Raw genomic sequence first — 15,676 nt, forward strand, 5'->3', positions numbered from 1 at the left:
TTGATGAGAATCAAAGAAACTAAAACTAAAAGTTATATTTAAAGAAAGTTGTTGATACTGAAATCTATCCTTCTTTTTTATTTCTTAGCTAACCAAAACTTTTGTAATTTGTGATGATATAATTTCAACCGCTATTTATTATAAACAGTTCTTGGCTTAGTTTTAATTAGCCAGTAGGTAAAGTTGCGACTTCTTAACTTTTTTGGCTCGGATTTATATTTTCTACTACGAAATATCTATTTTTGATCTAGATTTCTGACAAATTCAAGGAACTGCGTTTCCTTTTTGAACTATCCTCTTTCTGTAAGGAGATCCAGCGTAAGAATTTTAAAAAGAAAATCGAAATTTATCGGTATAGTTGGTAATACTGTATTTTTCTTGTAGTTCTTTTTTCACTTGACAATAATAAGGGGATTTTTTTTCTTTTCTCAATGTAGCGTAGAGAGAAAAAAAATATACGTTTATTTTCAGTCAGTGAAGTTTAGGAATATAGTTAGCTATTTAAAGGGAGGCTTTTAAAAAAGCTGCTGAATTTGGCTGCGTGCCATTTAGCCTGTGTAACATTTCACGGCATAACTTTAGTTGGGATTTACGCGACAGGAACGACAAAACGTTAAGTAGATCAATTAGTCACATTAATCATTTTATAACGTTGAGTGTCATGAGCTTTCCGTTGAATAATTATTCCGACTGGGCAAATTACCTCAGTTTGTTCTAGTCAAAGTCAAGATTATTAAATATATTTTATAATGAAATATATAATGTTAATTCTTATTGGTCTTGAATTTGTCATCATATTATAGTTCTTGATCTTAAAATGATCCTAATCAAAAATCGTTCGAAACAAAATTTCGAAAAATTTATTTTATCACAAAACCATCAAATTTCAGATCTTCAATGTTTGTATATTCTAAATTTACATAAAATTTCTTAAATATATAAAAATTTTCATATTATGTCCCCTATTTTTCTATGGCCCCTGAATATCAGTAAAAAATTGCCATATGTGGTCATTTTTTCGATTTTTTTTTCATACATATAGTCGTGAAAATTGTCGAATTTTGTCATGTCACCGATTTTGTTAAACCTGCTGTCATTTACTAATTGAACGGCTTAGAATAAGAAAATAGAGGCCATTGTAGTTTTACGAGGATAGTAATGAATACAAGGGATGTTTTATATAACCATCATCATAAATAGCCCAAAAACAAGAGTCCAAAAATTTTCTTTTCTCTCAAAACCAAGGTACCTAACCCTTTAATGGCGTATATAGTCTAAATCTACATAAAATTTCCTACAAATGCTGAAGTTTTCATAATTATATATATGGCTATGTTTACTATCTTCCTAAGGCCTGTGAAAATATTTAAAAATTACCAAAAATGGTAATTTTTTCGACTTTTTCCATGTTTTGTCATGAAAATTGGACATTTTCTTCAGGTCACCAATTCTGTTAAAACTGCTGCTATTTACTAATTAGAAGGTGTAAAATAAGAAAATATAGGTATTGTAGTCTTACGAGAACAGTAATAGATATAGGGGGAGAATGGTTCAAGAAATTAAAATTCTCACAAGCCCAGGGTACTTAAGGCTTTAAAGGTGTATATGCAGTGGTGGCCAAAAGTATGGAAACTTTTTACTTTTTAAAATATCACAGAAAATATTGCTATGCTTAAACTCTCAGGAATATAAATGAACAGCTTATCAGCAAATAAAAGTATTCCAAAAATTACACAGCGAAAAAAATCTGTTTAGCAGTTTTTGTAGGAGAACAATAGATTTCTTGTGGCCAAAAGAAACCAATAATATCAAAGAAAAATAGGATGGCCCGCTTTAAATTTGCTCAAGATCATCTCACCTGGTCTTATCAGAAATGGAATACTGTACTGTTTAGCGACGAAAGCAAGTTTCTACTGTTTGGTAGTGACGGGAGACGTTATGTCCGAAGACCAAAAGGTACACGGTACAGCCATAAGTACCAGATGCCCACAGTAAAACATGAGGGTGGGAGTATAATGGTATGGGGGTGTTTTTCTCGCTCAGGTGTTGGTCCTCTTGTTAAAATTGATGGGATAATGGACCGTTTTTTGTACAAAGACATATTGGAGAATAATATGCTGCCTCATGCTGATGAAGAAATGCCACTCAGATGGTTGTTCCAGCAAGACAATGATCCCAAGCACAAATCTCGGTTTGTTCAAAATTAGTTAAATGAACATAATGTTCCACTATCTGTCTCCGGATCTTAACCCCATAGAATGTTTATGGGACCATTTGGATAGCAAAATTCGAAACCATTCTATTTCAAATAAAAATGAATTATGGGAAGTGCTAAAAACTGAATGGGCGTCCATTTCCAGTAAAGACTGTACGAGATTGATCGATTCGATACCACCACGAAGATGTAGAAAAGTAATTAATTCAAATGGATATTCCACTAAATATTAGTATTCCACTAAATTTTTATATTATCTTGAATTTTAATAAACATTCTTCTTAAGTTTCCATACTTTTGACCAAGAAAATATTCATAATTTTTTATATGTTTTTTGATAGCTGTAATTTTTTATTAAAATGTATTAGGTTTTGCAGGAAATTATTTGTAGGTCACGATTTTATAAGTCGTTTTATTTGATATTTTAATTTCTCAGCATAAATGACAAATTAAAAAAGTTTCCATACTTTTGGCCACCACTGTATATTCTTAATCTACATAAAATTTCCAACTAATTCTGAAACATTCATAATTTTATGTTAAAGTATATTATTTTTCTAAGCTCGTGAAAACAAGTTTCATACCAAACATAAAAATCTGTTTCCCATATTTTTTTAATTTTATTATAATATTTACTTGTTATATTGGACAACCCTGTAGTATTAACAATAAAATTTACTGACATTTCGTGTTTTTATTGGGGCAGTGCAGTAAAACAGTCGTAGCATTATTTTTGACAGTAAAGAGCAACGTAAAATTTAAAAAATAATACAACATTATATCTAATAAATAAAAGTTTAATTCTATTATTTATGAGATAAAAAAAAAATGTAGTTTCTGAATCGTTTATTTACCTGGTTCTCCTTCGGACGCCTCATCGTCACTATTTTCTTCTAAAAATTCGCTGAAAAATAACGTGACCATTTCCCCATGGATATTTTTGGTTGTTTCGGCGTTTGGCAAATATCGACTTTTTGTTAACTCTTTTATCATAACATGCTTCCATTCGATCAGCAATTTTCCGCTCATGATTTTTTCACGTATTAAAGGTGCTACAACAATACAAGCCACTTTAAACCTGAAACGTTTTCAAAAAACTTTCTATTCTAGACAAAAATTACTAATTATCACATTCCAAAATTTCTTGACATATTTTTTAATTGTATATCTGTAACTATACAGGGTTGTTCACCACATACGACACGGAGTATTGTAGCTAACGATGAGATTTTTACAAATTTTAAGTTTTGGGTTCGTTGAGGGACTATTAGAGCTACAATTTAGAAATAATTTTACAAGATACAGAGTGTCCCAAATAAATAAAAAATATCAAAGTTGTATTTTTTTAAATGGAACACCCTGTATATTATTAAATTTCTAGTTTCTACAATTAAAATAAAGGTAAATTTGATTAAGGTTTATTATATTTAAACCTTACCGCTTTTGAAATATTTTCAATTTTGTGAAATTGCAGTAAAAATTTTAAGGCTTCATTTCTCCAAGGGTATCAAAGTTTTTAATACTAAATATTTACTGAAGTTTATTTATTGTTCAGTTATTGTGTTGCAATAATAAAAATTATACTACCTTACACAGAGTGTCTAAAAATTTATTTTAAATAATTATTAGCTTTAAACGGCAAAAACTTGTTTAATTTAAATAGAACACCCTGTATATTTTTCGAGAATCAGATGCAGAATTAAATTGTCTATCAAATTATGTTATACCATTTTTTACCTGTCTCTTTAAGTTTCCGTAGAAAATGCATTTTCTTGTAATTTAGAACTTATTTATCAATATACCCATGGAATATTGACATTTTAGATTATTTTTAAAGATGTACCAAATTTTTAAAGAGTACAGATACTAATATTGTCGATATAATTCGTTTATTTCGTTAAAAATAAAAAAAACACTGTTTAAATATTTGTTAAAAAGGATCAATTAATATGATTCCAGTATTCAAACTACATTAACTGACTGTTTGCGTTGATTAATAATAATTGCTCCAAATACTAAAAAACTGAATTTTGTATGGGTATTAGACAGTGTGATAAAAAGTAACACCTTAAAAATGATATTTCATTTTTTAATAAATGTTTATTTATAACCACAGAGACTTTAATTTTGATAACTTATTATTATATTTATTTCTGACTCAAATCCATATTTATTTAGAATAATTTATTAACGAACACACAATTAAGTATGTAATTAATTAGTATATGGGCGGAAATAATGGTGTTATATTTAATTAATGGTATACTCTTTTATAAAGATTTAAATAGTTTTCTTTTTGCATACAAATGGGCTAGTAATATTATCGTATAATACACAGAGTATTTCAGCAATATTTTTTTCAAGAACATACAGGGTGTCAAAAAATAAGGTGCCAAATTCAGATAAAAGTAAAACAAATAGTTCCTATGAGCATGTGCCTTTAGATGCAGCTAGAATACAGTTTAAAGTTCAGAATTAAACACAGAGCTGAAACTTTCTCAGATAGAATTAAACAGATCGTCTCATTTCCAAATATCAGTTTTAATTTTGGTACACCAACTACCAATTTTCTGCGAAAGTTTAATAGGTTTGGATGTAACCTGAGACATGTTTCAAATTTTTACGCCAAGCCGCAACAATCTTCGCCCAAGTTAGTTTGCCGAACTTTCCCAGACTTAAAATAGGGAAAATTGTTCCGGAATTATCCAGAAGTTGAGTTATATTGACCTGACATCAAAGTTTACCATGTTAAAACGAACTACAGATTAATTGAATAATAATAGGAAATGTATTTGTCGGTATTAATAAGAAAATGGCACTTTTTTGTTATTTTTATCTTAAAAACTAATTATATTTATATTTTATTCTAAAAAAGTGGAAGATTTTGTATTTTCTCCAAAAAAAAAATTCAAAATATTTAAATTTTTGGTAAAAATGTATAATATTTTGATAATATGGCAACAGAGTAAATTTTGAGAAACGAAATTTTTGATACCAATTTAGTGGATCTGAAAATTTAAGAAAAAAATATTTTTTAGAATTTTAAAGTAAAACAACGTGTTTATCGAGATTCTACCAGCCAAAATATTTGCAGTTGTTTAAGACCCACCCTGTATGAACTATAATAAAGATTTTTCGTTGTTTTCTCTGTAATGAAAAAAATTAAATTAAGCAGCGAACCTGTAAGTTTTTTTATGACGGTATAATGCAAGCCTTGGGGGTAATTTAAATTTAAACCACGTAAAATTGCTATAAATTATCCAGAAGTTAAGTTATATTGGGGAGACGTGAGAAGTTTTTACGGTACACCCGAATTTTGATTAATTGAATCAACCTCAAAGTTTTCCAGAAACTTTGCAAATAAACTGAGTTATGCAAGAAACGTTATGCAAATAGCTATTCAAAGGCTTTCTAATAATAATTCATGTAATTGGGAAGGGTTCCCGCCATCTTAGCTACGTACTGTCGATATAAATTATAATCATAAATAGACTAGTTCCCCTTTTTTCCCATTCACTGTACAGGGTGTCCCAGGCTGAGCGTGCAAGTTTCTATAGAACTAAGATATCTAGATTGGAGATTTTTTGCACATTACTGTGTGTCACAATGAGATAGATCTATCGATTGAAAAAGCCATCTTATCTGATAGTCAAGCAGCGTTAAAGGCGATCAACTCAGTATCAATCAATTCGAAATTGGTCAAAGAATGCATAGAGAAGCTGAATAAATTAGGCAAAGAAAACAAAGTCCTCCTACACTGGGTGCCTGCTCACCAAGGGATAGAAGGCAATGAAAAAGCAAATAATCTAGCTAGGAAAGGAGCGAACACTCCACTAACTGGACCAGAACCGTTCTGCTTTCCAAGTGGGAACCAACTCAAGGCGGAACTCAAGAACTTGGAAGATTCCATCCGCAACCTGGAATGGAAATCTTGTAATGGTCTAAGACACTCGAAGAAGTTTCTGAGGGCTTATGATCAAGAAAAATCACAGACCTTCCTGGGTCTGAGTAAGAACAATCTTCGGATTGTCACGGGGTTTTTAACAGGACACTGTCTCCTCAATGGACACCTCAGTAGATTGAAACTAAGAGGAAACGGCGAATGCAGATTCTGTGGGGAAGATGGGGAAACACCAGTACACCTCATCACTGAGTGCGCCGAGACGACAACCATTCGTGCCATGAATTTTGGTACGACTGATATTGGAGATGGAGAACTACCCTCTATAAAACCGTCCCAGATACTGGCTTTTGTCAAAGCCCTGGGACTGTATGATGAGTTATGATTCAAGAAAGGGGGACACAATGGATCTGTAAGGTCGAAGTGATTAACCCCCCTCCCACTCATTCTAAATTCTAATTCTAAAAATCGATTGAAAATATTTTCAATATGGCGGCACTTCCGGAAATACCGGAAGGTGAAAACAACTTTCTTATTTTAAATGGACACAACCGTTTTTTATTATATATTTAAATTATCTATAAAATTTTATGGGTGTAAATTTTTATATCAATCACTCTAACATTAACCGTTTTTGAGGAAAAAAAAATATTTAAAATTTTTGGAAGAAAAACACTGCCTGTCAAAAAAAATGTACAGCCTAAACTTCAAATTGTGGTTATCTGATTCAAAAATTAAATTGTTTGAATGTTATAGACCTAATATTGGCTGTAGCTGTCATCCTTATTTCCATGATAGCTATGGCCAGATTAAAAAATTGTCATAAATCATTTTTTTCCACGTGGAAACCCACCTTTTTTATTTCACTAGTAAAAAGGTTGTTTGATTCATTACTTTTTGATTATGCATGTTTCTATACCTAAAATAAATCGTTTTTAAGTTATTTAAGATTTATTTTTAAAGTTTTTAGCCAGTAGCCTATGACTTTAAACGTCAAGCGATGTAAAATAATATATCTGACCATGTCACATTGCGACACTGCCAAAAAATCAATATGTCATTGATCGCCATTTCCACGCCAACTTTGCACCGTTTTTTTTCGATCATATGGTATATTATTAATTAACAACTATTAGATATCACTAAAATACGATATATGTTTTTATAAATTCACTTTATAAAGTTTTAGCAGCAGTATATACAGGTTGTTAATTTGTTTATTACTCGCGGCAAGAGCTTTATGGTTGAAATATGGCAACCTCGGCCCGCTCGTCGAGAGACGACGAACAGTGCTTCGAACATATGGCTCTAGAGGACAAAAATCCAAAACTTCTCTTTTATTGTAAGCAATTTATCCAAACTAGGTTTATTTGACACAAATGATGAGTACTCTCATTGTACTAAATGATGATGTTCTTAGTCCCACGTTTATGAAAAAAAAATCTTATAAATAATAATAATGTTGGAGCTGTGTTCCATCTAAGCAAATAATAAGTTATAGTATGAAAACGGTGTAAGTATTAAATAAATTTCTGTGATAAAAAGAATTGAAATAACATTAGAACATGATTCCTACAATAAAAGCCTAATATAAGATAAAAATGTTTTTCTTTAATGAAAAGAAACATTAATGCTATATTTAATTAAAAAAAAACTTAAGGTACTATAAATTTACTTTAGGACAACAAAATGCATAGATCGTAACTACTCTGATTCAGAAGAATCACTGCTGACAGAATCTTCCAAATTTATAGTATCCAAATCGCAGGTAGATGAAATATCCTCACATATAACATATTTCTGTACATCATTTTTCATAATATGTTACTTTTTCGCCTTGTTACTGTTCTTTTTGTTGGTATGAGGGGTTCGGATGTTAATAGTTACCTCTTTAATAGACCATATCAATATATTATTTTTTCGTTTTCTTGGGTATGAGGTTTTATAATAAATTGAAAGATGGAAACTTTTTTATGCGACGTTTCGCTTCAAAATAGTGTACTTTTTCAGGCACAAATGGTCTCATTTGACTGGAAGGTTCATCAATACCTAATAAGGAACACATTTTTTGAAATACAAATAATTTTGAGTTCTTGTCCTTATGATCAAGCCAAGTATTAACCAGATCGGCATTGCTTATCAATTTTACTCCATCTGAAAAGTATTATAAAATAAAGTTCGTCGCAAGCAGACGCAGGTGAACTATACAAAAATTAAAAGTGTTTGAATATGACAACAAATATATTCAATAAATACGATATGTTTTGATATGTTTTTTTAAATGCCTTTTTGAACTTTGAAAACGTAAAATTTTTATACCCATTTAAGAATCATCTTAAAAAATAAATAAAAACTAAACAATCACGAACTTGTTTAGAAATAAATTTAAAGTACATACCTTGTGTGTTTAACAATATCCATAGTGGCTTTCAATTAAGTACGTACTAACTCGTTTACGTTTAACTTCATATACAGAACTACTATAAATGTTATTCTTTTCATTGATATAAGATAATGATCGCAAAATTTATTTTTAGTGAAAATATTTGCTAACAAAAAAACGCTGTTTATGAAAAATAATATACAGGATGGTTGAACATTGCTATAAGTATAAAATTACATATTCAGATATTAGTAAATTTTAACTTTTTTTCGATGTTTGTCCATGGGACGAAGCACTGTGCGTCGGGACGAGTCGGCAGCTTAGCATAGTACTCATTTGGAATGTAGGCAGTGTTGCCATTCTGTTCCCCAATAAGTAACCGTCCAGTTAACAATCTGTATAATGTACCTACTAAATTCAAGTTATTAGTTTTTCACAGAAGGAAATAAATTGTCTGATTGTTTGACACTTAATGTCAAAGGAAGCTAAATAACTAATCAAGAAACATTTACGCTGTAAAACTAAATCTTAATAAAAGAAAAGCTTTAGTATAGAATCACAACAGGAAAACAAAATAATATGATTTAGTTAACATTAGTTAAATAATGAGAAAACATTTACTTTACCTTTAATAACATTTATTCTCACAAAACTTAGGAACCAAAATAACATCAATGCATCTCGAATAGTAGTCTAAAAGGTATTATTTAACAACCATTATCTCTGTTCGTCGCCTGATTTCCCTCTCCCTAGTTTGTGAATAATATTTTAAAAATCGATAATTCTATTTATGTATACAGAGTGTCTTAAAAATTAATGTTTTGAATTTAAAGAAATATGTTTATTTTTAAATAGGCGGTTCATCTCAGTCCATTGGACGCTCAGCCTGGGACATCCTGTAAATCTAATTTTTATTTATTTATAACTAAAGCTAATAAAACGAAGAAGACTGAAACTAAAGTATTTCGTTAAAGAGGCTGTCAAGTACAGATATTTAGAACTATTTTAGATTTAGCTCTGACGTAGTTTTCAGTTACCTGGACTGAATAATCTTAATAATCATTTATTAAAGTCGGTATATATTAAATTAGAAACCTAGAACTTATTTTACAAAATTTCTAGCATTATTTAGCTTTTAAAATGTGCTTATAGAAATTCCATTCCATAGTAAAAGGCAGGGTGAGAAATTATTTCTAATATCAAATATCTCGTGCCTGAAAGGACATATTTCACAATTTCTGCTATTAAACGAAATCTGTTTTGACCAACCGTTTATTAATGTTTCTAAAGAAGAATTAGTGAAACATTTAAGTAAAGAATCTGTTTCATTGACATTTATAAAGAAAAAATAAATGTCAGTCTATGTTTTTTGGAGCTCTTTATTACTTTGGGAAAGCTTCTATTTATCACCCAATATTAATTAAGTTTTCTGGACTTTGGGAAAAAATGTGGCTAAACAAGCTCTAAAGACTCATTATCTCCCCTCCGGATGAGATTTCTTTAAAAGGAAACCTGACGGCTATTTTCTTTTATTTCGTTAAGGAGAAAAAGTGCGAAATTTAATTACTGGAATTTCGCAACACTGCCAACTCTAGAAAATACCAGCCCTAGCAATTAACTACCTCGACATATTTTTGACAAAGTTTTAAATGGCACATTTCCTTCAAAATTCTATAAATTTATGTCTAAATTATATGATTTTTTGAACAGGTAACAATGCACGCATTGAAACTTAAGGTATGTTGACATTTATTTGGTTTTTGCATTGTTATCTGTTCAGTTTTAGTTTAAAACGAGTTGCCCAAAATTGTTCAAATTTGGCATGTGTTTTCAGCATACGCAGACCTTAAAAGAGACCTAAAAAACTCTTTACCACTTCGCTGTGAAATCGGTAGGGGAGCTAATATTTGGATAGTTTCCTGTTTCCGACGAACGATGTACCACCCAGTATATCGTACGCTACTATGTAAATATCAAGAATAGTTCAAAAACAGAGGTTCAAGAAGTTTATTTTCTTATAAGACTAAAGAATTTAAGGTCTTAAAAGTTTATATATTCTAAAACTGCATAAAATTTCCTTGATGTAAGGAAGTTTTCTTTGTACGGAACTACTATTATTAACTTATTAAAATGTATCGATCAAATGAAAACATTTAATGACTGTATTAAAACTATGGAGGCTAGAAGGAGGAGGCGAATCGACAATGGGCATATTTGAAATTTCTGTCCCTACTTTAAAGCAAGTTTCTCGGTTTGACACCAGAGGCACTGTAAGCGGGTTAGATTGATCATTTGCATTGTTAGAATGCGATTTAACTGTGTTTTTACTATTTTTTTTTTAATTTATAGTTATTTTATTGAACTATTAGCAATGTAATAATGAGTGTGATTAAAAAAAAACCCTATATAATAGATCTTGCTTCGTACCTGGCTGTATTAAGTGGGACTTACAGTGGAAAAAAGGCAAATAAAGAACGGGGTGAAAGAAACCCAAGTCTTTTCAAAGGTCCTAATATAAGTGGTATAACTATTTATTTAAAAAAATATGGATAGATGTTAAGAAAAACATTCAAATTATATACTGTCAGTGTACAGATTAATTTTAAATTCAAATTAATAGAGAATATAGCCTAAAATCAACATCTGCGTAACATAACCTAGGAGGCCTTGTTATAAAATAAAAATAATTTACCTACTAGCTGGTGGCTAAAATTTCCTGTTGATCTGTATTAACCACCATTTGAACAGTGCTATTGAAAGTGAATTTACGCCAAAGCAATCTAATATAAAAAGTATTCTAATATAAAATAATTTACTTACCCGAGATGCTTCATTTAAATTGAAAAATAATGTACAGTGGTTGAAGGACTTTTGATTGTGTATATAAACCATTTAGAATAGTTTTTTATGAATAAGCTCTTTAAATTAATATGTAGGTATATTGTAGCCAGGTATTTATTTAGAATGCATATTTTTAAATTATAATTCTTTGTGTTCTTGATATAACTTGCTCCTGTTATATTTTTTTGGTATAGGTGCTAAATTGTATATTAAATTTATATACTGTATATTTTATTTATTAAATTTAGTGGAATTAGTCAGTTAAAAACAAAAGTTGTAAAGTATTAATATTGCTAAATAAATAAATATATGATGAAATAAGTCAGTGTATATACATATTTACAACTCTTTTAAAATAAATTGAGTTCATTATTTATTCATTAATATTTTATTTACAAAAATTTACCTTCACAATTATTAGGTGACGTTGAATATAATACATCTTGAATTTAATTGTCTACGAAACAGTGACAATTTGCAAAACTTTGCTAATGACATTAAAACTCAAATTCAGAAAATCTAAAGAAAAAACACTATTGGACACAGGAAACATTTCAGCTTAATGTACCTATTCTCTGGTTTCAGCTATAAAAAGTTATAGGATAGATAACACTGATCAAAGGTTGCAACAGTAGTGTTATTTTCACTTTCCATTGAAGTTATTCCTGATAAAATACTTTTAATTTTCGTGATTCAGTTCCTGTCAATTGCGGTAAAACCACTACTAGTTTGTTACGAAAGTTTTTAATGTTTATTAAAATGATATCACACTGAACTGCTGGTAAACATATCAATTTCAAATGTTTTTATGAAAAACTATTAATAAATCAGTAACAAAATCACACCATAAACTATTTAATTCGCATTTGTCATCAAGAAACAATTACTGTTTAGATCAAATCAAAGGTTGAACTGGTGATATTTGTTGCTGGAAATTCTTTTTTGTACAACAGTTATAGGGAAGATTTATTTTAGCAGCTTATATTTTTCTTCGGTCGTGTATGCACTAAAAAGAACCATATAATGAAACAATTTTATAATAACAACTTAGAAAAAGAATATCTAAAACCGGCATCTGATATAACCTAACTTCTAACTTACTTTTCAAACTCAAATTTAAGGTTTTGTATTCACAATTTTAGTCACACACATTGCTCAATTAGAAAAAACACGTTTCTAAAAGCTAAATCTGGTAAAAATATGCCCAAATATTAGCTGAACTCTATAATTTATAACAAAATAGTAATTCTTGCCATAAGAAGCTGTGTATTTCTCAATCTGTCGGATCACATGCGCCCCTAACGGCGATTTTCGAACTTCATTTAGATCTCAAAAACTGGGCCCATAATTTTTGCGTTCGATTCGCCTCCTCCTTCTAGCCTCCATAATTAAAACTACGGTTATCATATAAAATTCAAAGTTAATCATAACCATACGACAAAGCGGAAATACAAAGACATAACCATATAATTATTGTTAGTTATTTCATCAAAGAAAATGGCAAAGACAAATTGTCTGACTATCCGAGAATAGGGTTAATTATAGAAGAGTAGGAATAATTTCCTGGAAGGTATAATAAGGGATATTATAATTTGAGCATACTTTAATAGAGAACATTTGTTACAGTAATTAAATTTCAAAAATCAATTATTGAAACACCAAATTCTATACCTACTTTAATTATAATAAAATTTAGGAATTTACTGATGAATGAATGGATTTTTAAAAAAGAAATACTATTTCAATGAAAAATGCTTCCTTTTTAAACGATTTTCCGGTCTAAATATTTTATTTTTAAAATTTCTTGCATATTTTCACGCATATCGATCATGTTTATTTAAAATACGCTACTACGAAAATTCTTGAAATTCTTTATATTTAGACTTGTAAAAGTGTATCGTGGATAATAACCAACGCAATAAAATAATTTATTAGGATATAAAGTCCATTTTATATTACTTTAGTCCAGTCATTTTTAATGATATAGCCAGTGGTCAGTGGTATTATGCTTTCATCTTATCAGAGGTCTCACTATTTTTATCATCATCATCATTTTCGGCTTATTCAACCATTTTCAATTATGTTTTAGCCTCCCTCACATACAGTACGTCTGCTGGTTCTGTGTCTATGAAAGGAATGCGGACAAAAAACATTTAAATAAACAGCAATATATTTTATACGTCGACTTAACGAGTACGTCACCGCAAATCGCTCCGCCCACTCATTTTATTGGCTACTTGCAAATTTGTCGAATTTTTATTGATGAACTGTGAAACTATGATCCCTTCCCCGACACAAACGGTATATTGTGAGACAGAAAATTGTAGAGAGAAATTGTTGTTTGGTGTACTCCTATATCTTCAGCAACACCACTTTGGAATCCCGGGTCACCCACGTAACGAAGAAAAATTCTCATTTTTTCAGTAGCCCTTAAAGCACCACCTCTATACTTTCAAATTCGTCTCTTAAGAAATGCTCAGTCAACCATTCTACGCTATTTCTTATTAATCTATACAAAACCCCCGATAATCAAGCATCTCGACAGTTTCTTCGAAATTTATAATATTTTCGTGCACGAGCAATGGGCACTTACGTTACGACAGATTACCATTCTAGATGTATGAGTTATTAGAAATATTAATAATTGCCTGGAATTTAATATCTATAGGAAAAATACGACCACACGCAGATATATTCCTAATGAATCACATCATAGTGTTGAACATAAAATGGCTAGTTTAAATTTCCTAGTTCATAGATAACTTAGTTTCCCACTTTCCAAAGAAAGATATGAAATAGAAAGAGATTACATTAGGAATGTAGCTGAGTGTAATGGATATTCTCCTTCACTAGTTGATAAATTAATTAGAAAACGTAGGTATAGGTTAATGATTTCTGAAAATTCGACTTTTCAAGTGGAGAAAGACACGTCTAAATATTTTTCGATGCCGTTTGATAGAGAGTTATCCCGTGGTCTAAAAGGAATTTTGAAGAATGTAAATTATAAACTTGTGTATAGTGCTAATAATAAATTACAACAATTATTAGGTAATCCAAAGGATAAAACACCTCCACTGGAAAGGTCGGGTATTTATGAAATTTCTTGTAAAGATTGTAATCAGAAATATGTTGGGCAAACTAGAAAATCAATATTAACTAGATTTAAAGAACATTTAGCTCAGATAAGATATGGTAAACCGGATAAATCTTGCGTTGCCGAACATATTGTTCATAAAGAACATTGTATAGATCTTAATAATTTAAAATTAATTAAACAAGTCTCAAATTACAGGCAATTAGATGCATATGAAAGCATCAGAATTAATAAATGTAAAGATAGTATGAACAGAGACAACGGTCCAATTCCTTCAAGTTCTTTTTTCCTTCCTACTACTCTAGTGGCGGAAATCTAACTGTTACGCTCAGTTGGCTCTGACTCGGTTGGCTAGTTTTTGCCACGCCCACTCGGTGCCCACTGGGCGAGTATATAAACGCTCAACTTGTAGATTGTACTTTAGTTTATAATCATCTGCTGATGATGCTAACATGGTTAGCGAAACGCGCGTCCAGTGTAAAAGTAAAAGTGTTTTGGTGTATTGTGGTGATTTAGTGTTTTTATTTTGACGCTATTTCTGTTAAATCTATACAAAACCCCCGATAATCAACATCTCGACAGTTTCTTCGAAATTTATAATATTTTCGTGCACGAGCAATGGGCATAAATTCGGCCATCACTTACAAATGCAGGAGTATTATTGATTCTAAGCATCCCACAGAGGTACCTTAAAATAATGTGAGTATCTGCTTCACTTTTTAGTATGTGCTCAATTTTATTCATACTAAAATTAAAGTAGGTACTCGCTGTTGAGTAGATACTTAAAATTAGAGCAGATGCTCTATAATTTAGCATCTTCTCCATCATTTTATTCATACCAAATGAAGTACCTGGTACAAAAGTTTAAGCAAAAAGTACGAACTTAATTTTATTCATATCACCCATTGTTATGGGATAAAAACACTAGAAAAAAGTTTTTTTTTCTATAAATGTTAACATATTTTTTATGAAAATTGAAAATTTCTACAAGGCTATACCGGAAATAATATATCAAACTACGTTAACCGTTTGTCATTTTTTTATTCTGCTATTCTCCAAGTAACCACCATAAATCATAACGTTATGGCGAGCTCGTACACTTGAAGTGACAAAGGAATATTCTCTTAGTTTTTACTAGGTTCATCTGGAAGGAGTTTTATCATTCTGTACTTCCAGGACAGTAACTAATAGGTTATATTTAGGATCTGACATAAAATTATTATAACGCCTCGGAGGGACCGC

The 15,676-nt window shown here is 30.3% G+C and overlaps 1 protein-coding gene across 2 annotated transcripts in view; it reads right to left on the reverse strand.

Moving 5' to 3' along the window:
- Positions 1-15,676, reverse strand: part of LOC115875080 (NACHT domain- and WD repeat-containing protein 1) — a 122,460-nt gene that overhangs the window by 62,758 nt on the left and 44,026 nt on the right. For both annotated transcript variants that reach the window (XM_030890447.1, XM_030890448.1), the window contains exon 13: positions 3,070-3,267. In XM_030890447.1, the coding sequence (XP_030746307.1) occupies positions 3,070-3,267 (198 nt within the window). The remainder of the gene's footprint in view (positions 1-3,069; positions 3,268-15,676) is intronic.

Source organism: Sitophilus oryzae, unplaced genomic scaffold, assembly GCF_002938485.1.
Source record: "Sitophilus oryzae breed Bouriz unplaced genomic scaffold, Soryzae_2.0 scaffold_1318_pilon_pilon, whole genome shotgun sequence".
Classification (NCBI taxonomy): Eukaryota; Metazoa; Arthropoda; class Insecta; order Coleoptera; family Curculionidae; genus Sitophilus; species Sitophilus oryzae.